Source organism: Phalacrocorax aristotelis, chromosome 6 (assembly GCF_949628215.1).
Source record: "Phalacrocorax aristotelis chromosome 6, bGulAri2.1, whole genome shotgun sequence".
Lineage (NCBI taxonomy): Eukaryota > Metazoa > Chordata > Aves > Suliformes > Phalacrocoracidae > Phalacrocorax > Phalacrocorax aristotelis.
In genome coordinates, this window is record NC_134281.1 from 32,195,611 (window position 1) to 32,219,507 (window position 23,897).

The 23,897-nt window shown below is 40.8% G+C and overlaps 1 protein-coding gene across 13 annotated transcripts in view; it reads left to right on the top strand.

Moving 5' to 3' along the window:
- The first annotated feature begins 3,533 nt into the window (after positions 1 to 3,533).
- CEP350 (centrosomal protein 350) overlaps positions 3,534 to 23,897 on the top strand; it is a 78,313-nt gene continuing 57,949 nt past the window's right edge. For 12 of the 13 annotated variants that reach the window (XM_075096916.1, XM_075096923.1, XM_075096925.1 and 9 more), the window contains exons 1-7: positions 3,534 to 3,779; positions 14,662 to 14,747; positions 16,345 to 16,388; positions 17,334 to 17,448; positions 18,235 to 18,367; positions 20,904 to 21,502; positions 22,041 to 22,151. In XM_075096916.1, the coding sequence (XP_074953017.1) occupies positions 14,672 to 14,747; positions 16,345 to 16,388; positions 17,334 to 17,448; positions 18,235 to 18,367; positions 20,904 to 21,502; positions 22,041 to 22,151 (1,078 nt within the window). In that variant the 5' untranslated portion in view covers positions 3,534 to 3,779; positions 14,662 to 14,671. Of the gene's footprint in view, positions 3,780 to 12,140; positions 12,235 to 14,661; positions 14,748 to 16,344; positions 16,389 to 17,333; positions 17,449 to 18,234; positions 18,368 to 20,903; positions 21,503 to 22,040; positions 22,152 to 23,897 lie in introns of all 13 variants that reach the window. The other variant, XM_075096917.1, reaches the window with a different exon arrangement.

Genomic DNA, 23,897 nt, shown 5'->3' on the forward strand with positions numbered 1-23,897 from the left:
GCAGAACACTGTCTTTGGAGAACAGAACCAGCCACACACCAATTGATGGAAAAAATTTCCAGCACTCTGCAAATTGGACTGGAAAACGCAAACTGCTCCTTGGATTGCGAGCAGAGGGATGCCTGCAGCTGGTGGGAGCCCCCTTGCAGGTAGCCAGCCCAGGTGGAAGGTGGAGTGTGGCCACTCTTCTGCTACTCCTGCTGTTGCCATCCTACAGGTGCTCAAAGGCAATACCCATTATTGCCTTCAGCAGGGGATGTTGTAAAAGGGACGTAGAACAATGCGCAGCCCTGCCGTTGTTACTTTGTCTCTCTTCCCTGCCTTGAGTCACGTTGCACTGAGCAGTGGAGTTTTGAGCATGCTAAGTAGGTTCATTAAAAGGACTATTCCCCCCTCCCCCCCCCATTTTTTTCACACCAACAAAGCATTTGCTCATTTTCCACAGATTTAAAAAAAAACTATAGTTTTCATACACTCTTCTTTGAAAAATGTTTTGAGCTAATAATCGATTCAGCTCAAACTGAGTGCGGAAGGCAAAGTGAGCTCCATGTGAAGGTAGGCATAAAAGTATTTTCTGTACAGAATGCAGCTATGTGCACTGTCTGCAGTGCAATTGGCAGTACGCTGTATTTAGGAAAAAAAATCTGATTTTGGAGGTGTGTAATGGTACATGAACAACTTGCCAGATGAGCAACTTGCCAGATTCTGTGCTAAGACCCTGTAGCACAGTTGGAAAGTTATGAGAATAAATTTGAAGTGATTCCTTCTATTTTATAAGCCAAAACCATGCAGAGAACAATTTTTCATGCATTGTTTCTGCTGTAAGACAAACTGCAAAACCGGGGGGGGAGGTGTTCCTATAGTCCTCACAGCTGTCCTGTGTCCTGTTTTATTGTCAGCTCCTGACAGTTGGATTTATAATTGAATGCCTGAACAACCTTATTCCGTGTCCAACAGGTGGAAGCACCCTTCCCCAAATTCCTCCATGGCTCTTGGGAGCCACGTCAGTCAAGGCAAGGGGGGAGGGAGTCTGGGGGGGCTCCAGCCTTTCGGCTGCAATAGCCAGCTGCCCCTTTCTAATTTTAGATGGGGTGTGCAAGAGTAGTATGGAGTGGAAAACTTTCCAAACCTCTCTCTTAAAGCTGCAATAGCCAAGTTGGTGTAAGATGAGATTGTGGCTCTTTAGTTTTAACTTACTGTTTCCATCTAGCACTTTTAGTGCTCCGGCAGTGCTTGCTGTGGTTATCTCCATTGCTTTGCAATTTAGCGAGCAGTTCATCAAACTGGAGCGTGTTCAATTCTTCCTTTTCTCTCAGCTGTGTCTGTTTGCAGGTAAACAACTTCTTTATTTTTAATCTTAGAGAATTTTACAATATTATTGTATTTTCGATAACAGTATCTTTCTCTTCTCTTTTCGTGTGGTGTTTGCCTGTCAGAGCTTTATGCCCGTTGGTAGGGAATCTTTGAAAAAGTAATCTGAAGTTTTACAGTTAAGTTCCACTGACAGATACAGAGAATGAATAGAAGGCATATAGAAGCAAAAACAGTAGACAAACATTGCCCTTTAATTTTATCTGGCTGACTGAAAACAAATTATTTTTATGTTTGAGAAAATCCTAATGTGATGCCTTGTTTGCCTGAAGATGAGAAGGAGCATGAAACTAGATTAACTGTTTCCAAGCAGAAAAGAGAAACTATGTTTAAAAGCATAATTAAAGAGGTAGTGCATTACAAAAGTGCTGAATAATTTAAATAGGTTGCCAATCCAGCAATATTAAGCAGTAAATTTAAGCAAACACTAGGTGATGACAGGGAATGTAATAATTTAATTTGCCCTAGTCTGCGATCAGGGCTCCCATACACTGTAGTAATATTGTTTTCATTGACTGAAATTGTCATCATTATTATTAACAGTCTTGTCCTGCGTTTGGCAGGAACAGGTTTGCTCTTTGAGGACTCAGGAGGGAATTAGGCATTACTTACTGCTTTTTCCCATTGGAGCTGTGTTCATCTTTCGATGTTCATGTACTTTTTCCCTCATCTGGCAAAATAAAATCCTTTTCAAAGGTTTAACCACTGACATCTCAAGCTTACCTCTTGTTTCAAAGGAGGTATGCTTACGCTGGAAAATACACTCTGTAATTAGTTTGTGTATGTAAAGGAGCCAAATTAAGGTTAAATGGGTATCCTGTAATTGTGACATGATTAAGTTCTGCATTGCCTAAGGTTCACAGTTGTAATGGTCTCTCAGCGTTTAGGGTGTTTTTGTGTGGTGTTCCCATATTGGCATAATTTATATGCAAAATGTTGACTATTCACAAGAGGAGGGGCTATCTAAAAATAATTGAATCCTTTCTAGTTAAGAAAAAAGAAAAAGCTCCAGTAGTTTTAGTTATCCTTTAGTGGTTGGGGTAGATAACTCTCTACCCCCTTGCTTCCCCAAGAAATTTGGCATCTGTAGTGAAGCAATCATGCTAATGACTGAAAACCAGACTCTGGTGAAGTTGTAGGAAAGGTCTGAAAGACACATTCCCAAAAATAACTGTAGGAAGAATTTATTTTTTCCTATTATAACTTTCCTTCTTCAGTGAAAATAATTTTGTTACAGCTGGATAACAGACCTATTTTTGAAACATGGGTGGTATTAACGCAGTCTATGTGGAATCTATGCAGTAGAAGATAGTACACTAACAAGCTCTTCCGTCTTTATGATGACTGTTAAAAGTGAAGCAAATTGGTGGTACTCAAGTCAGCTCTGTGAAGTTTTGCAAATGGTGTTTATTTAAACTTAAATATGGCAACTGGGAGCCTGTAATCAGAGCCTCTTTCATTTTGCAAAAAAGATTAGAATATTTTTATTAAGGTGACTTAGCTATGAATACAAATGACTAAAAAAAAAGGTGCCCTAGTTTCGACTGGAGCCGCCTCAGGAATGCCAGCATCAGCGTTGGCACTGCTTTGCAGCGGTGATTTAATAAGCATTGCCAAGTCCTGTTCTCGCATCAAAAGCGAATACCCTGCCGCAGCTCGTCATTTTTACACGATTTGCATGTGGCCTGAACCGGCGAGTCAAGCCTGCACAACCGGGGGGGGAAGCTTCGAGGAAAATATTGGAGGTTTTTCTGAGGTTGAGGGCGGGCCTGGCGCCCAGACGACCGTGAGGGCTTGGCCCCCCCCGGGCCGGTGGGGTGACCGGGGAGGCGGTGGGAGGCCTAGCCGCCCCCGCCCCGAGGCCGGGAGCCGCCGCCGGCTGCCTCGCCCGGGGCCGGGCTGCGTGGGCTTCGGGGCACCATGAAAGGTGCGTTCGGCCGGCGCCGCCCTCAGCCCTTCCCGCCGCCTGGGGTGCACCTGCAGCGCGGGACCGGGGCGCGCCGGGCTCCGCTCCTCGCCTCAGCACGGCTTCGGCAAGGTAGGCGGGCTGCGGGGCCGCCTCGGGTGAGAACCGCACAACATGGCCGCTGGCGGGGCTGAGGCTCAGGGCGGTGGGGAAAGGGAAGCCATGTTGGGAAGGTCCGCGGCGGCCCGGTTCTCGCGAGATTTGGCCGGTTGCTCCCGCCCTGCCCCGCGCCGCCGCCGCCGCCGCTCCGTGTCAGTCGCTGGCCGGTAATGGCGGCGGGCTGGCGCCGCTGAGGGGGCTGCGCGCCGGCGGGCAGCGGAGCCGAGCTCGAGGCGCCGCTGCCACCTCCCGCCGCTGTTCTCTCTGCTTTCTGCGGGATGTGCCGCGACCTGCCTCGGGGGCGGCAGGCTTCGATTGCCGCCGCCGCCGCTGCCGCCACCAGGTGAGGAGGCGCCGGGAGCGGCCCCGCGCCGCCGCCCCAGGCCGCGCTGGGTCCGGCGCCGCTGCCTCCTGCCGTCCCGCCGAGGGCCGGGGCGCCGAACGAGGTGGAGCCGGGGCGGGGCCGGCGGCGGGGGCCGGCTCTGGCCGCTGCGGGGGCCCGGCGGGCCCGGCCGGGGCCTGGAGTGCCGGCGGGCGGGCGGCGCTGCCGGCTGTCACTTGGCCCGGCCTCTGCCGGGCTCCGACCGCAGCCGCTTTACCGTTAAGTCTCTTTCTTTTTCTTCTAGTTTTCATTTGTTTTACTACTGCTTATTGTATTGGGGTAGCGGAGGGAGAGTAGGGAACTCTAGTTTCACTGTTGTCTTTTCGCCTTGTATGGGGAAAACCGCCGAAACCGGGTTTTTCTGTGAAGCTGTGCTGGCTGCGGCTCGCTGTCCGCCGGCCGGGGCCGGGGCGGGCACAGCTGGGCCCCGCTCCCCTCGGAAACCGCCCCGCTCTGCGGAGCCGGGCTTCGGACGGCCCTTTTAAAGGTTAAATGTAGGCTCTGCTTGTGGCAGTCCTGTGGGGTTCCAGACCCTGGGCTGTGGCTTGCTGGGGCTGGGAGAGGAGGAGTAGGACGGGGAGCTCTCGCTGTCTCCCTACTTGAGTGCTTCTTGCATCCCTGGGTGACATCTGCCCCGACTTCCTTGGTACCATTCAGTTTGGCTGTTGGTGGCATAAAGGTTTTTATACTAGCATGACTGTGGCTTTTTTCCTGCGGATGTGGTTTTCTGTGGTATAATGCCTACTGTTGATGTAGTTTTCCCGGGATACTTAATCTCTTTCTCTCCTTGGATATAAGCTGCATCTCAGCACCCAGGCATCTCCTGGCACACTGTGTATGTACGTGCATGTAGAGGCTTATGTGTCAAATAGCTTCATTGAGTAGATGAATGCTACAGTGTCTTGTACTTGAAAACTTAAAACTTGACTGGTCAATTATGCATTTTGGTCATCTTAAACTACTTCACAGGGCTACAGAGCATACAGGCTTGAAAACTTGTTCAGGAGACTGTACGGTGACCAAAAGCCTAGTACTTGTTGGACAAACATGTGAGGAGCTGTAGATGGTCGGGTTCTTGTTCGTTGCGTTGCATGCGAGGTCAGAGTGTGTTCCGACTGTCTGCGTAGACAGGCTAAGTTATATGAACTGCTCGCTCTTCCATATAGTTCTGGTTGCTACAACAGTTTCATTAGGTAATGCTGTAGATAATTAAATGCAACTGAGGGTGTGGCCATGCAAACACTGTAAACTGTTGAAGGCTTCAGTTTCTGTGAGTGACGCTATATTAGACAAAGGTATGCTGCATCCACTGAATAGAACAACATAAATTATGTTGTAATGACACATTTCTGCATGGGGCCAAGGTACTGTGGAAATTGCATTGCTGATTGGTATAAATCTTCTGGTAGACTCCCTAGGCTAGGTGTGGTGGCAACTGAAAGAACATGATTTTAAAACTATAAAACATTTTGTATGCGTGGATTTGTTTTGCTAAGCTTTGGTGCATACCTGAAGTATGCTGCTGTAACACTGGGAAGACTTGACAGATACAACAGTCGCAATGTGGATCATGTCTTTCATGGTTTGAAATAACTATCAGCAATTTGTACCACCATATTATAAGCATGCCTTTAAACGGATAAGAATCTAATCTTGGAATTGCCACTTCTACTCCAAAGGTTTTGTTGACTCGGGTAGAATGAACTTTCTGCATCTCCGTGCACCCCTCTACCAGACATGCTGCTGGTTTCTGCAAAGAAAGTTATGCTTTATCCGCACCTGTGGATAAAGTCATTAGTACGATTAGTCTCATTGACTTCAGTGTGTCCAGATGAGGCTGTAGTCTTATTAAGATCTTTAAAGTTAGGCATGTGTTTGAAATCAGGTGCGTTAGGGCACATAGTGCTAGATCTATTTTGTATTGCCATATCTACGGCAGTGAGGTGAAGCTGCACAATGTATGGTGAGCAAGCATGATGCTCTGCTGCTGCTTCGCTTCCCCTACTTTGACCAGTTCTGGCATTGACCACGCAGCAACCTGATTCAGTTTGATAAACTGGTAGAAAACTAACCCAACAACAACAAAAAAAAACCCACAAAACCAAAAAACACGGAACAATTTTCTGCTGGGTTAGTGAGTTGAACTGGCTTGTGACGCAGTTGGATGAGCACTGCATCTATCACAGAGGAGTGGTGAGGTTACTAGGGAGGATTATATGCGTTCCTTCATCACTGTCAAGTTGCTAAACCTGCTCAACTCTACCTTAGAAATTTGTATCAGGAGTGTGACTTTTTTGTCAGTACAGCAGTGCTGTTTGAACTGTCCTACCGATGTACTTTAACTGATGTAATTCATGCTATTTGAACCAATATAAGCTGTGTTAATATGAGAACAAGTATAGTGGTATAATAACAGTAACAGAAGGGTTTTGTTAGTTGAGTGCAGAGGAAGCTTTCCCAGTACAGTTAATATATTAGGCATGTGGCTGGATCAGAATGTCTGAGTGTAAAATTTATCCATAGATGTAAGTGCTTGGAAGATGTATGTGTATCATTGTGCTAATGATATAATAGACTTTAATCGACTACTTGATTGGGAACAAAATTAATTGTATGCATAAGTCTGAAACTTTTGTCAATATACTGGTGAAAGAATAGAGCAAATAAATGAACTAATCAATTATACTAGGTCAATTGAAACTTAGTGAAAGCTAACAGAAATTCTGGCTGTGTTTTGGCTTCATAAGAACACGCCTCACTGAGGGCAGAATTTTATACTAAGTCCAATCCATGGCAAAAGTGTAAAAGTTCAAAGAAAAAAAAAAGTTATATTTTGCTCTGATATTTTCCAGTCATTAACACGATGTGTTATGTTTGCTAACAGCAAAATACATCAGGTGGAATTGTCAGAAAAATCTGCATTTAGGGTTTAGGCACTTAAAGATTTTAATGGGATGGAATTATTTAAATATGAGAAAATATTTTCTTGATGGTTTTAGCTAGTTCAAGAAAAAGTCTTCTCAGCAGAGTCGTGGTACCAGTCTCTGCAATGCCACGTCAGATGCAGTGCTGATGGTCTCTGTTCAGATTGTCATGGGGGTTAGGGTGGTGTTTTTTTGACATCTCATGTTGTTATTGAGACATTTTTCAGACACTACTTCTGAATGCAATTTCAGAGCAAAGGCATCAAACTTAAGAAAGTGACATTTGGAATGTTTTCCCTGAAGTTTTAATGCACTTTATTCTGCTTTGAAAGAAAATAGTGATCAGTCCGCAGTTGACACAGCTGCAGATGAAGTTGCTGTTCTGCTTGTATGTCCTTGGTGGTGTTGAGCAGTTGAAAGCTGTTGGCTTAAACTCTCAAAATTGGCAGGTCTGGTTCTAGTACTTGGCTCAGAGGATTGCCTGGGAATTCTAAGAAGACTCCCTCAGAGTGGAGTGTTCCTTGGGAGGTGAAGGATAGCGGATGCCAGCCTTTCGAAGGCAGGACTTGTTGAAGAATTTGAGCATATTCTGCTGAATTGATTTATTAAGGGCTGCAAGAATTTAAATCTTCTAATGTGCAGTTTCTAGTAACTGGAGATGGAACGAGTGAACTTTTGAAGGCCAAGGAAATAAATGCAGAGTATTTTATTTGTTTTTGAAACTAGGGTGTGTTGCTTATTTTCTTTTCGATCATAAATGCAAAGCTCTTTGAAGTAAAAAAAACAACAAAAAAGAACCCCAACCAAACCAAAAAACCACAGAACTTCTGAATGGATCGGCAAACCCTCATGTGCATCTCTGTAATAAATGGACACATTCTCTGTGCCTTTGTGCTCTGATTTCTTCATGAACAATGAAGCGAGTTATGCTAGCTGTCACAATGTTCATGTCAATAGATTTCCTCAGAGTACCTCCTAGCATGCAACGCACCAGAGTAAGACATTCAATGCATTTTCCTTTCAGTAAAACCGCTAATCCATTTTTTAGTGCCAGGGTTGTTTTCATCACTTCTATATCACTTGTGATGAAGCAGGGACACTTTTGCAAGTTGCCGTGGCTTCTTATAGCAAAAGCGTATTGTAAATGTCCATCCTCAGCGTATAGTTGGAGAGAATCAGATTCAGTAATGTTTCATTTATAGAAATATCTTCACTATAGTGTGGATGCAAACTTAGTAGCTGACTGATGCCAGTGGCTTAATCTTAGAGCTCATGAAACATATTGGTATTTTTCTACTATATTTTCTGACATATGATGGATGTATGACTGTTGATATAATTTATCTTCCTGGTTAACAGTTAGAGGTAGTGACATGTGCTTTGTAATTCTTTACTGCTTTTCTGTCTGTAAGTGTGTATCTTGATTGTTCATTTCTTTTTACTACCTTAACATCCCTAAAAGCTTTTGTATGTTTTTCTAGCTTGAGACAGATAAAAACTTATTGGTATGTTTCTTCTACTTTTGAAGCTTTTTTTGTTTTAATTATTATTTTCCAGAGTTGGAATGTGAGTCCTTCTGGTATATTTACTGTTTGCACTACAATACAGAATACTGAGTATTATCTAAAACTTTGCTTGTTCAGAGCAGCTAGCATCCACAAGCTCCTTTGGCGTTGTTGGTGTTTGTTACTTCCAGTTTTTCCTTGTGTCAGCTTTACATAATTGTGTCCATTGACATTACGTACAGCCTTGCTGATGGGTTGCAGTGCAATCTAGACCAGTAAAATATTTCTAAATCGAATAGTATTAGCAGCCAGTCAGATTAAATACCAGCAAAACTTCTTGTAAAGGCATTCTGAATAGTTTGAACCCATTGACTCTTTAGCTTAGCACCACTTAAAAATCATGAGAAGAAAAATCCCCAACTTTGTAGCCAAAACAATTTTGGAGGCACAAAGCAGAGATTACAGACTAGAGATAATACGGTGGAGAGGTATTAAGATGAAGTTTGCATCTGTGAAGCATTGTACGGTTGGACTTGTACTTGGATTTTGAATATTAAGTCCCTTTCAGAACCTTTGCCCCTGAAATACATTTCATTTGAAGGCTTATTATATAAATGAGCATTGTAAGAAGGTGGGGAGGACCTGTGCGACTCTGCAGAGTTGCTATAGATTCTGGAGGCGTGGCGCTATTTTGACAAGTACGTCGTGCATTTTGTGTGTTGTGCTGGAACTTGTCCTCAGTCCTGAGGAAGGTCAGTAAATCACCTGCATCTAATTGCTTTGAGAGACAAAGTTTTCTCAAAATATGTTGAGGCAAAAAAACCCGAAAGTATGTTACTCTTGTATCAGAAAACATTTTAAAAGCCCATGAACATAATCAAATAAAGTCTTAGATCAATGTATCGTAGATAGTTTTAGCTCTAATTTAAATGGGATAATGCAATATGGTAAAAGCTCATTTTCCAGAAAAATTAGTAGTTAAAGGTATTTGTATTCCAGACTCAAGCGTATCATGATTAATTGTATTCTGTGGTATTTGAGGAGACATGAAAAGTGTTTCTGGCATCTTTAAATAGAAATTCCATCACTTTCAGTGGGCTGACTCAGAAAAATAGTTTGCTCAACTAGGTCTGATTGTGTCTGTCCACCTGTGTGTGTCCTTTATTGACAGTAATGCAGGACTGTAGCTGCACAGACAGGAGCTCCACAGGGTCTTTAGGATTCAGAAGTCAACTTTCGTTTATTTGTACATGGAAACTTAAAATACTTTTGTAAACAGGAAAAAACATCCCTAAAACGTTCTATTTGTCTCTGTGCTCATTTTCCCCCATGGACAAGTGGTCTGTGCGGTGCACAGCATTGGTGCAGTGGGATGTGCTGGAGCAGGGTGTATAGACTCCCGTGGTGCCCTTGAGCTCCATTGGTACCTACACTTGTAAGAAGGTGATGGGAATGGTTCTCATTTCCCTCAGTCCCACGCTCCTCGAGGTAAAGCCAATAGCAACTTCAAGCATTTGGTCTTGGGGAAAAACTCTAGATTGTAGATTACGATACATGACAGCAGCTAATACAGGACTGGGACTGATCCAGCTGTTCCCCGATTCTTCCATTCCTTCTCCTTCTGCTTGTGCAGAGGTTGTAGCTTATGGTATGACATAACTAAAACTAAGAAAGCAAAAAGAACAAAAAAGCTACTTTCAGACTTTACTGGATTCCCAGTCCACTTTGCTTTACTACGTAATCCCATTGACTTTCTGCCTGAATAAGGCAAGAGAGACCAAGGCATAAAGAAAGGAAAAGATGGCTTCTTTTATTGGCACTGCAGTCTTATTGTAGCTTAAGCTGTGTGAAGTGCTGACCTCGTGTGCTATATACCCAATTTGTAGCAATATCTGCCACTTTGGAGATTAAACATTTAAGAATATCCCATAGAAGTCAATATTAAATTTGTTTCTCTCCTTACTCTTAGCAAAGCTTCACATTTTCCCGTTCATTTGGTATCCCTGTGTTTTTACAAGAAACAAGGTCTTGAGGAATACTGTTCCCTGTGCATACTAGTTTTTGGGGTTTTTTTGCATAACCACTAAACAATAGTGAAAATAACAGTGGGCAATCTCTTGCTCACATTCTCTGCCTTCTCTGAATCTGTATGATTCAGTTTCCTCTTCTGTTTCCTTGTTTCAGTGCCATGACTTCTGAGTTTCCTCTTTCCTCTTCTTATCAAGGTTGTACTACTAAGAAAAAAATTATATTGAGGGTGCTTGAAAAACTTGACAATTGGACCCATTTACCAGTTTCATTTCTTCCTTTTTGCTGCTCTCTCTGCTGATTGTTCAAAAGTTCATTAAATTTTTATCTCCTTCCTGTCTTTCTCCATTCTCTTCCTTTTTATATCTTGCTTCTCTCACCACTTTTATATCTCTTATTCCAGCCCTGTTTTTTATCTCTTGACGTTTTTGTGTACCTTTCCTAAGCAAATTTGACTTTGGTATCTCCTGCTCCTTTCATAATGCTGTCCTTACCATGTTGACTTATTATTTTGTTATCTCTCTTACCTTTCAATGTCATCCTTGGTATGTTTGGTAGTAAATTTAGTGCTTGTTTCTCATCTTTTTCTATTTGGCAGTGTTTTTCTCTTAGTTTCCATTTCCTCGTTTCTGGTGTCTTCTTGTGTGCTTTCAGATCTGTTGGTCCTTTTCAGTGTCTTTCCATGGGAACAGTGTTTGTGGAAGAGTGTGGGGTGGGGGTGTGTCCCTGGTTCTTTCAGGAGTTTGGAGTATATGCTTTTCATGGTGGTTTACACTCTGGTCCTCATCTCCATCAGTTCTGCTGTGCCTTCTCTTGTGTACTTTTTTTTTTTTGTCTCGGAAAAATGAGTAGAGGATGAGATGGGCATTTGACATGGGATTGAAATGTTGGAACAGAGTGGTGTCTGTACTTTAACTGTTCACCCAAGATAAGGCTTGGCAGACCGGCCTTTAATGAACCTATGTAGGATATCTGTCTCCTAGTGAACAACCAAATAACCAGGAGGTCAGTTCTGCTGATTCTGCAGACCTTCACCTTTTTTCAACAAACTTTTAAGATCCTTGTAGCCTAATGCAACCTGCAGATAACCTTTTGCCATCTCTGCTGTCTCCTCAGTTGTTCTTTGGCATTTAATCTGTTGAGCTGCTTTTTGTCCCCGCTTTCCTTTAACCTCTGAATTGAATAGTGTGAGATCATTTAGTTTAGCAAAAAAAAAAATCTTTTTGAAGCAGTCATTTTGGAATGTAATCTTTGCAATGTGTTTCTTCGTAAAGTTGTTCATGTGATGTCAAGACAACTTTTGTGTTGATGTGTTTTCAAATATAATTTAAACTTTTTGCATATATTTTTAGTGTGGTAGTATTTTCTAGTCAATATTAATTTCACTTTATTTTCATGTTTAACTGGTCCACTACCCTGCATGTAAATCCTGTAAACAGACATGACACCTGTGGTTTTGATTTTATTTTTTGTTTTCTCCCCCACCCCCTATCTGTACTCTCGATAGCGTTGAAGTGCCTTCTCTGTCTGGTTTAACTTCTTGTAGAGACATGGTATTGAATTATACAAGCACTTGGTTTTTGTAGGGTGCTGCTTATTAATGTAAGCTGTGACAATAGAAAGAAGTTATTCTGTTAATCTGTATGAATTCAAAGGTTGGTGGGAATCAACATGATTTGTAAGTAGGTTCTGAAAAGCTGATGAATTTCTCCCACCCTTCCAAAGGAGGGAGGGGGACACATCTAAAACCCAAACTCTTATAGTTATGAAGATGGCATCATGACTGAAAGCTACTGCCATGTTGGCTTCCTGAAACTGTAGACAGCTCCAGAATTCTCAGTTCTTCATGTCTTTTTTTCAAACAGCAGCAACCCAAGTTAAGCAAAACTGCTTGGTGGATCTCAGCTGGCTGCACTGAAGCCAGTAAGTCGTATCGTACACGTGGAGCCAGCACTGCAGGTATTCCTTGGGAGAAATAAAGCAGGATGTTTTGTGATTACTTCACAGCTTGTACAGAAAGGAGGAGAGGTTGGGGGGCCCTTTTACAGAGGGGTGTCATGTGCTTTTGAACCAAGGCATTGAGACAGAATTACTGACCATTAGTGATCATCAGCAAACATCTGTGAGTTATTAGTAGAACAAAGGTGTTCTCAAAAGTGTGTTCACCGTTTGTCTGACTTGTGTTCTGTTCAGCTCAGGTAAAGGACTGACAGCTTTTATTTGAGTGTTAGGATGAAAGGTATAACAAGCAATTTCAAAGCTTTTTAATTGATCTGGTACTTTTTGTAGAGAGTTAAGGAATACATATAGTATATTACAATACTATGTTTTCGGGAGCATCGTAAAATAAACCATATAGATTTGTGTGTGTATAATAATGGGAACAATTCGAGTCCATAAATTCTCTGATCTATGCTAGTAATTCTGATGGTAAGACTAAATCCGAAGCAGTTACATGAAGAGGGATACTTAATCCCTTAAGAATGGTTGCTTGTCCAGAAGTTCTCTTATGCTAAATTTACATACTGAGTAGATCTTTTTATGTTTATGTTTGGGCAAGAAACTGATAATGGTATGATACAATGTTTCCAGCAGCCCTCAAAATTGGTTCTGTATGGAAAATTCCCCCATTTTTATTAATACTTGTTTTCTACTTTTCTAGCAAAACAGCTTTTTGCCCCAGTGATGGAGAAGGTCAGTTAGATGATTTCCAGGGCAGGGCAGCCTTATGATTTACTGCACGAATGATGTGAGGCACAAAGCTGCAGTTCTGCATGAATGAGTTCTGCAGCACCTGTCCTAGAAGCAGGATTTTCTAACTTCACTTGGCTCTCTGCCCATAACTAGATACTTAAAAAACAAAACAAAACACCCCCACTTCTTCCTAGAATTTCTGCATTATTGAAGACTTCACCAATGTGTGTGTATGTGTGTTTCTGTACCCACGAGTATAAGCTCACATAACTTTACCACACTCTAACATTTATTTGGCTTCTTTAAAGACAGGCAGAACTAAAGGTCTTTTGAAGACCTGTGTTCTTATTATTGATAGTCTTTCTTGGGGTATAAGAACAGTTTTGCTGGATAACTTACTGCCATAAATACAACGTATACAACTGAACTTCACTGTTGGTCTCTGTAAGTATCCTTAAAATCCTCATCACAAAATATACAGGCAATGATCTCTTCCAGTAAGTAGTACACAGTATTAATTTAGTGGAATGTTTGGTCACCTTTTATCAGAAGAATGAACTTTGTATGTGAATGCCCTTTTACGTGGCACGCTATGTAGGGAAGTGAAAGCAAAAGAAATTTTCAGAAGTTAAGAAAATAAGAAAAAAATGTATCTGGGAACGCATGAGAGAAGAGAGAGGAAAATGTGCCTTTGTGACTCTTTCAGAGGTCCAGAACTTCTTGTATGAATTCTGTGGTCACCTAATTTTTTCTTTCCATAATGGAAATGCCCTCTGTCTGCTGTGAAGACAGTTCAGTAAGCACGTGCCACCAGACAGGAGGTGCTTGGTGAGAGGGCAGCAGCAGTACTGACTAATCAGAGTTCTTGTTGGCTGTATAAGCTCCTCTTAGATCTCTTAAACTTAATTTTTTCCTTATATAGCACTTTAAAGTCTGTTACAGATTTACCTGTGACAGCCCATCTTTTGCAGTGAAAGTAATGAGAAGTAACTATTTGCATGAATTACCTGCCTTTTCTTTTAGAAATTGTCTTTCCTGATTGAGTAGCTTTTTTGTTTTTTCTTCTTCTTTATTAAAAACTCCTTTGGTGATAGTGGCTACCTTGTTTATTACTCAGAGGGGTTCATGCTTTTTTAGATTCACTGGAAAGCAGCAGCAGCTCCTGCCTTGTCTTTTTTTTCCTGGCTGTAGTGTCCTGCTGTGCAGTTCTGTTCTGCCTTTTCCTTTAACAGAGATAGGTGACACATTAACCTGTCATTGGCAGAATTAGGTGTTTTTGCCAAACTTTATAGGTTCAAGCCATGTAGTACTGCCTCTGTTACCCTCTGTTACTTCACGTGCATTGTTTCAGTGTGGTCATCTTCAGACTTGCTGGAACACTTACTAATATGATCTAAATTGCGTGACGTCTGGGTTTCCTTATATCAAGTCCACTCTTCTTTGTAGCAAATAAAACAAGAACAGAAGCAAACCCCTCTTTATCCACAGAATTACGTGGTTTTTGAACAACTGGAAGCTGTAAACGCATTTGAGATTTGGTGCTGATTTTCTGATTTTGTTCATGGTGTGAGTTTGAAATCACCATATGAGGTGAACATTCATCATAGTAATAAGGTTATGTTCTCTAGCATAAGATACATTTGTCCTTACTTTATATCTCTCTGATTCTGACATGAGTTGGTTTTTTTTTAGATAAATTGACATGATGTGGAGCAACAAGTCAGATGAGGTGCCTCTACAAAATCCGAGGCATAACCAAAACAAGGATTCTACCAGAGGTATGGATTTTTTCTGTTTTATTGTCTTGTTTTGGAAGAAGTTTTATCATGAGTTGTTCAAAACTTTGGAGAGGTTTTATACAAAGCATTCTCTGCCTCAGTTTGGAAGCTAAGACCAAGTGTAGTATGGCTTCCTTTCTGAAGAGATAGCAGTTTTCTACTCTGATCTGCAGAGTATTTGCTGATCTGCATTAGGAATTGCCAGCATTTGATATGGTTGCCAAGACGGCACAGAGACAGATTTTTCTGAATGCCATAGACGTGGAACAATGCAGGAACAGGACTCTTGAAAGAAGTGCGAGAGGGGCAGTTGGTCCTGACCGTTGCTCAGTTCCAAAGTGATGAGGAGCTAAAAACTCTTGAATAAGGCACCACTAAGATGACTTACAGCACTTCTGTCTCCCTGAACTGGAGAAATTCTGTTAGCTTTTTACTGTCATGGTTGCTCTGTAATTTAGGAAAGGGGGGGGATTACAATACACCCCTGAGAGGAAGAAGGCTTTAGTCTGTAGAGCAGCTGAGTTGCATGTTAAGTGTGTGGTTCAAGATCAGTCTTATGATCTCCACTATGACAAAACTGGACTCCAGAAGTGATTTTAAAAGTAGAGACAGATTATTATTTTATCTTTAAGAGGAGATTATTGCTGATTGTTTCCTGTGATATGTTCTGCTTCTTTTAAAGTTATGTACCTTGTGAAACTGAGGTGTTCTGTAGACATGAAGCACCATCTCTTGAAGTCAAAACAAAGTTGTTTCTATGTTACTTCCTTAAACCTTTTCCTTTGTGTTGTTGCATCTTGCCTGAAATTAAATTGGCAGCTTTTGTACGATAAGAAAAAGATTATATTTTTTTTAACTAATACCACTACTCTCCATAGTTCTGACACGCATTAAGGTTTTGTATGCTGCATTGTATAAACCATTAGATTAGAAGAAAACCACTAGAAACCAGAAGAGGGGGGAAACTGAGGAAGTAAATATTTTTGGAGGAAAATACTACTGCATCCTACTGAACTGGATTGTGCGTAAACCACATGCTGTCTGTTTGTATTGAAAGGCTGAAGCTGATGAGTGCCTCCTACTTGTTCTTCGCAAACATTGCTTCTATTTTGTTTGTAGGGTATACAGTTCAAAAAGATTACTCTTCAAAAGTTCACGTGTGCAAAGCTTGGTTTTTGAGTAGAGTCTTTCAGTGACCATGTATTCATGCTTAGTTTACTGGAAAAGACAACAAAAGGGGAAAAAAAGCAGTTGAACTGTAGTGTAATGGAAAAATGTAAGATGTTTGTGTTGGGGTAGATAACCAGCTTTATTTTATCTTCTAAATGCCTTTTATAACGTATGGTAGATTTGATTGCAAGTGTAATAATGCATTCAACTCAGTGAACTCATTAAATTTTACATTAAATATTTTATTGCTCTATTAAGGTGAGTCTTGACCAATAACAGCCTCTCGTAGAGGAGATTTACAGGCTGGAATGGAGTCATTAAAAGAACTTGATCCATGAGCCCATGAAAATTTTTTTGAAGCAACATTTCATTTCATTGTTTTCCATGTACTAATGAGAAATTTATTTCTTTGTTTCTGCCTTGTAAGATCTAACTGCAGCATGGGCTACTTTTTCTCAGACTAAGGCTGCGGTAAGTACTGATTTTTTCCTTTTTTTTCTTAACCCTTTTAAATCAGTTAACGGCTACAAAAGCTTTAACAAAAGTGTTTTGCTCAGTGATTGTCTGTTAAACAAGTTAAAAATAGGGCAAGTGGTTGGAGTACATGCGTGTTGAACATTGTTGTATCTTGGAAAATGTTCTCCACACACAATACCAGAAATTTTTGCCACAGTAAGCTTAGTATTGAGTATAGTAATTTCCTGCTAATTCATGAGTGTAATATTACCTTTCTGTTTACTAAAGTGGCAACTTTTCATTTTTCTGAAATCTTGAATAATAGCTCTCCCCTGCTTACCCAAACCAGTCAGAAATTAGGACAACACCAATGTATTTCATAATTTTCCATCTTTGAGCACTGAAATTGCTGTCTTTCTGTGGGAGCATAACTTAGGTGCTTAAAATATCACACTAGCTTCTAAATCCTGCTTCAGTGAAACCAAACAGCTTGGGGTTTTGGGGGAATTCAGTTCTTTCCAACGCTGTGTCCCTCTTTTTTTTTTTTTTTTTTTTAATAGTTGAGCATCAGTGTGGGGTTTTACATGTTTAATCTTGTATCATGCTCCATTTTGAAGAAAGTATTGTAGAATTTATTCCAAGTAGAATTAATATTTCATTCTGGCCAACCATTAAGACTCTGAATTATATGTTATTAATTTCTTCGCAACAGCCTGCTTATGGAAACAAAACTATGCAACAAAACCTAATTTAGATAATCTTTTTAAACAAATCTTAATAATCTTATGTAGTTTCTGGCCATAAGGCTGTACAGTTTTGCAACATGAGCCTTGTGAAGTTGCTTTTGCCTGCAGTTTTATTCTTTATGAAAATGTTGAAAAATTTTTCATGTTAGGGGAAAAAACCTGTAGCTTAAAAATTGAAAACAATATTCTAATTTGCATTCTCTTCAAATTCTAGCTACGTCATATAGAGAACAAATTGGAAATAGCTCCCACCAGCACAGCTGTATTCGATTCTGTCATGGATGCCAAGAAGTCGTCTGCTAGTGCTAGCAGGAAAATAAGCAGAAAGGGTATGTATTGATGAGGACAGAGCATGTAAGGCAGCATAAAGCCACTGCATTCTGGGAAAACTTGATTTCTCCTCTCTGCCCCCAAGTTGTCTCCTGCTAATGATCTTTAATTTCTCCTGGGCAATTAGAGTTTAATTAATAATGTGTTCTTCCCTTAGCTTAGGAAAGAAAGCGTGCTATCATAGTCACCTGGCTAGAGGGAGTGACAGGACTTCCTGGCTGTGAGCGAGCAGTGCTTATCCCATTCTGATATTGCGTTTTGGTGGGGATTTTGGATAACAATTGTATATGCCTATGCTTACACTGGACCAGCTGTTTATAATTTTTAATGTTTGTTTGACTGTTACGCCCTGATAGAATGCTAAATCTGATGCCGCCTTTATTTCATTTAGGGAGAGCATTTGTTTATAAGAAGTAAGCCCCTGTTTTAAATAGTAACTATTTAGAGCATTCTGGTAGTGTGGCACTGGAGAACAGACAGATCGACCTCTAGTGGCAACACAGTCAACTTTCACAGATTTAATTACTTATAGAATAATTCAGGTTGGAAAATTAATGTTTAAGCATTATTACCTCTCTCTTTAAATATAATCATTGTTTCAAGCACTTACCACCTTGCTCCTGGTTGTTGAAATCAGCTTGTTGAAAAAGAGAGGGAGTACTTCAAATGCAATTTTGTAGTGCTGCTTAAATACAAGAAAAACTGTGCTCTTAATCTTTTACCACCAAGAGCCTTCTCTTTCTGGAGAGATAGGTACATAGAGGGTTCTTTGGTTTCTGCTTCAGCTTCCCGGTCCTCCAGCCAAAACAAATCCAGCAAGGAGAAGTCCTCACGCAGCCCTCTTCGAGCAACCACTCTTGAAAGCAATGTGAAAAAAAGCAATCGTGTGGAATTTCGTGAGCCATTGGCTTCATACAGGTCAGTGCTGGGACAGTTGACTATGAAAGAAGAATATGCTAAGATCAGAATTAAGCTATAATGATGTTTCTGGCAACTCCTCAAAAATTGATTTGCTTCCTCCCCTCACCCACCCAAATGAGCAACATGTGGTATTGGATAATACGGTCTTCCTTTCCTAAAAAAGGTTACAAATTTATTTTTTGTTCAGTGGATATGAGTTTAAAGTCAAATGTGTTGAAATGGGGCCAGATCATCCAGTTGGTGGGGCTGTGGCCTGTGGGAGTGACCTGATAGGTTTGATAGGTATTTAGTTTCAGTAATAAGGACCAAAAAGAGTATTTCTTCATGCTTTTCCAACTTTGCTTCATTAGTTCTTCAGCATGTTCCCAAATGTATTACCATAAGACAGTGTAGAGCAAGAACATTTAGTACTAAAGATGCATTCAGTTTTTGTGTGTGAGAGAAACCCAAATAAGAACAGCTGTACAAAGGAGAAAAAGTAGCACAGAACATTCCAGACTGTAGAACACGGTGGGATGTGAGGAATGAAGGAAAATGTGTAAAGCCTGTTTTTCATAGCCTAAGTTAAGTACTGTAGTGAATATAAGATACCTCAAAAACTTTCAAAAAGGAAGAGAACCTGCAGCAGAAATAAACTAGTTACAACTTGCTGAAATATCAGAGCCTAGAATACCCTTACTATACCTTCTTCAGTTCCTTATTTTATAAGCAGTGTGTGTCCTTTGCACAGGTCTTATCCCAATGAGTAGCTTTGTTCTGTTGGTAATAGTTTTTAGTAGGTTTTTTTTATTGGGTTCTAACACATACTTTGCATTTTTTTCTGAATGTTCTCCCAGTGAAGTCAAATTGCTGTTGACTGATTAGGGTAGAGTTGGTTTTTTGTTTGTTTGTTTTTATACCACTACATCTTTATTAATAATTGTTATCCTAACATCTAAGTTTTGGTCTCCTTTTCTGCTTCTTGTGTTAGCTGTGAGGTGATTCTTCCTTGTTGTATGGGAGGCTGATTTGGATCAGCTGTGTAATCTTGGGTCAGCTTTGTTAATCAAACAGCTCTGTTGTCTACCCTATCTGGAATAACTTACATACATCAGTTACTAGTTTTTAAAAAACATGTAGTAAATTTGACAGACTTCAGGGAAAGGAAGAAAATGAGAGCAGCTAGACTCATGCCATTATATTAAATTGAAAATAAGAGCTTTCTTACAGTCAGAAGACTGTATGACATTGGGGGGACTTCATTTGGGGATTAATATCAGAGCTAGTGCATTAACACATTAGTCCCTCTCTAAGAGCAGCCTGTAGCCTATGCTTAAAGTGTGCGTAAGACAACAAAAAACAGAATAATGGGTAGAATCACAGAACCACAGGTTGGAAGGGACCTTGGGGATCATCTAGTCCAACCTTTCTGGGAAGAGCACAGTCTAGACAAGATGGCCCAGCACCCTGTCCAGCTGACTCTTAAAGGTGTCCAACGTGGCCGAGTCAACCACTTCCCTGGGGAGATTATTCCAATGGTTGACTGTCCTCACTGTGAAAAATTTCCCTCTGGTGTCCAATCGGAATCTCCCCAAGGGCAACTTGTGTCCATTCCCCCTTGTCCTCTCCATGTGGCTCCTTGTGAAAAGAGAGTCTCCATCTTCTTTGTAGCTGCCCCTTAAGTACTGGTACATGGGGATGAGATCCCCTCTAAGCCTCCTTTTCTCAAGGCCGAACAAACCCAGTTCTCCCAGCCTACCCTCGTATGGCAGCTTCCCCGTCCTTTGAGCATCTTGGTGGCCCTTCTCTGGACCCCTTCCAGCCTGTCCACATCCTTTTTGTATAGCGGGGACCAGAACTGTACACAGTACTCCAGGTGTGGCCTGACAAGCGCCGAGTAGACAATTAATGTGTATGTTTATATATAGTTCTGGTAAAATTCTGTACAATTAAACCACTCAACTTTTATGTTGATTGGTAATGATTACTGCACTGTATGACGACAGGCATGTGTGTGACATTTGTTGCAATATAGGCAGTTTACTCTGAAGTTCTTGACAGGGGCTTACCTTTCTAATGCTAAAATACAGGGCAGGGGTTTGGGTGCAGTTTGTTTTCTCAGCTAATGAATATGTGCTCCAGGAACTGTGCATGTGTGCATTGCTTTGTTTTACAGAACATATTTTATGATGCTTCTCATTTAAGTTTTAGACTTTTTTTATTTAAAGCTTTTCTTTTTAAATGGAAGGGTGACACTACTGCTTGCTTATTTTTCAACATGCCCTAGTTTCAACTCCTCAACTTAATATATAGTCCTGTTCAGCTAGAGAGCGCAGAAAGTTAAATTTTGAACAGAAACCTCTTTCAGTTTTGTCAGACTTGCACTATTAAATATACGGTGATCAGTGATCAAAGTTCAAAAGAACTTGCCTTCAAAGTGGAGACAAGGCATAAGAAGGCGTTCTTTTAGTTAATGAACATGCTGATTGCTGAGTTGGAAGGTCCTACAGTTGTGTTTCTGATGGTGATTTTCTTTTTCCTTCTATTACATCAGGGATACATACAGTTCTAGCCAACTTGAGGCCAAGCAACTGCTCTCTAGTTTGGACTTTGGCGAAGCAGAAGGGAAGACTGAAATAACAGGCCTTATGATACATGACCAAGATGAACGGGATCTACACAGCAGAGATTTTGAAAGCCCATGTTCTTCTGCTGCAGATGAGACTGTTGTTAGGTATTTAAATGACCGACCAGCAATTGATGCCTTGCAGAATAATGAGGCATTTCTTAAGGTTGCAACAGCTCCAAGATTGGAAGAGGAAAAAACTCCTGGCTCCAGAGGAGATGAGAGTAGCACTAAAACTCCTCAGAGTAATGCATCCCAGGACAGTGAACTGAAAGTGTCTTCCCCTTCTGCCACAAGTACTTCTAGTGCTCATAGGCTGGAAATCTTGAAACGGCGGCAACATGATGCAAAGTTGGAGAAGCTGAAGGAGCGGATTCGAAAGCAGTGGGAGCATTCTGAAGAGCTAGGTGGCAGACGGCAGCATGTGGGATATGCTGAGCAACCTGTCGTGATCACAAACATAGAGAATGCGGTGACTCCCAAAGTCAGGAAAGTGGCAGCTGCACCTGCTGCCCCATCATACAGAGGTATGGAGGTACAGAATCCCTCCTGGTTTGTTATATGTGGTGAAGAAGCAGGGTTCAGTTCACTAAGCAACATGTCAAAGCATGAATGTGACTCATAGCTGTGTTTGGGCAATACAGGAGTGGATAGCATGGCTTGATCACAGATATGGACAAGAAACAAAAAATTTATTGCCAATTTACGGAATTGTGGATTCTTTTGAAATTCTTCCTCTCTCTTCTTACAAACTACTATAAAAAAGAAAATCAAAAGAAACCCAAACAGTTATACAATAAGCTTCTTTTTTTTGCGGTCCCAGAGGTTAGTAACATTGTGTTGATTGAGAAAGCATTTCACATTTTTAATAATCTTTTCTTCATCCAGTCCGCTGTTTTTCAACTGTGAGCAAGTGGCAGACTGATATATTGCTTTCTTCTAATTTAGCATTAGAAATTCAAGTAGTTCCTTTCTTACTTGGCAGTTTCCCACCCCTTCCACTCTGAAAAAGCTTTATTTACACTTTATGTCATTATTTTAAAGTCTTAAATTGTTTACTTTCAGGTTTCAATCCTGCCGAAACAAAGATTCGCACTCCAGATGGAAAGATCTGGCATGAGAATGAATTTCACATTAGTCGAGAGCTGTATAGAGAGATAGCACTCCACTTAACAGGTGAGACACACACTGAATGGGTTAACCCACACAACCTTCTCTAAGAGGCAGAGAAATTTGTTTTGTACAAGTCTACAAAGTCATTGAAACAAAAAATCGAAAGAATGAGTGCTAAATATATTGGTGTTAACAAATTGTCAGTCCTGAAGCTGCTTTGGGAATTGTTAGTGGTTTAGTTGGAACGTATAGGTAGTTAAAGGGGGGATGAGGGGCATCTGCTGTGGCAAGTCTCTGGGAATGCTTGTTTAATATGCAGTAGGTAGCCTGCAGTAAAAGCGGTATGCCTTCAGGTATGTGTGGTGGAGATGAGATTATATGGCATTAGGTTGGTTTAATATCTCTGAACTTGTAGAAGTTTAGTGCTTTATATCAGGATAATCCAAGTCTTGAAGTTCTTAGAGAAATTATGTCCCAGATGTTTGTATACAAGAACTTTTTTTAGCCTTCTTCCCTGGATTCCCTGAGGGGTGGGAGAACAGGTACACCAGAAGAAGGTTTAAGAAACTTTTTTAATAATCTAGATTTTATTTTCTCTGCTGCTCTTTTACCATGGTTATTGTAAGGCTTGGATAGGATATGGGAGTGGGAACTGTGTACCTTTGCAGTGGTAAATTAACAGAACTTTACCTTTGGGATTTATTCCACATGAAAGCGTAGGAGAGAATGTTGAATGCTAAAAACTTAGAAAACTGCTACTCATTCCTTTTTACTTAATGGTCTTTTGAAAAACATTAAATATCATTGTTGCAAAATGTCAACACGGGGGGAAAATGTCTCTCATGTGATGGACTCATTTAGCAATACAATATTCTGATTCTTAAAAATATGAACAAAGATGATAAAAGATCCTGTATATTTGCTTGATAGTTATGCTGCTAAAATACCAAAACTGTAATTTTTGGTTTTATGTTTTCAAACGTACTGCTCTGAGACTCAATCTTTATTAATTTTTCACTCTGAAGAACTGCAGTACCATTGGCAGCTCTTTTCTCTGAGTGGTAGAGGGTAGGATGCCCAAGTGTGCTTTTTGATCTGCTAGGCTGGTTACAGTGGAGTGCTGTAAAGTTGAATTACTTTTGACTGACTGGGTTGGGGGAGGGGGAAGAGATCAGATGAATAAGAAAGAAGGGGATGGAAGGTATAAAATCCCTGAGAACCTCTATTTTTGCAGCTTAAGAGTTTGTTTATTACATATTAAAAATAACAGTTCTCATTGGTCAAAACATTTAAGACTGGAGGAAATGTGATGAGATTGTAAACCTCTTTGTATGTTGATAGTGTAGTGGCTGGTATGGAAATCATTAGTTTCTTTTACTTGTACAGCTTGACAAGACACTGAGGAATTTTTCTGGAATCACTCCAGAAAAAGTTCAGAAAGGGGAGCAGCTTCTTTTCAATAAAATTGTTCTGCAAATACTCGTCAGCATTGGTCTGTGCATTTAATGCCAAATCTCTGAAGACTTTTCATCTACACTAGCATTTTTTGTTTTGAGAAGCATAATATGAATGATTCATGAGGCCTCTATAGAAATCCATATTTTTGAAAACTTCGTTGAAGAGGTAGGGCCAGTTAAAAAGGCGTTTGGATCATGTGTTCAGTGGGCTTCTGCCTACAGAAGGAAGGAGCTGTGTGTGTGTTCAGCTGTACGCCTGTCCCGATGACCTGCATAGAACAGCTGTTGTGGAACATGTCTCCTTTCTGACCTGAAAAGGTTATATTGAATAGCTGATTCCAAGTAATCACAT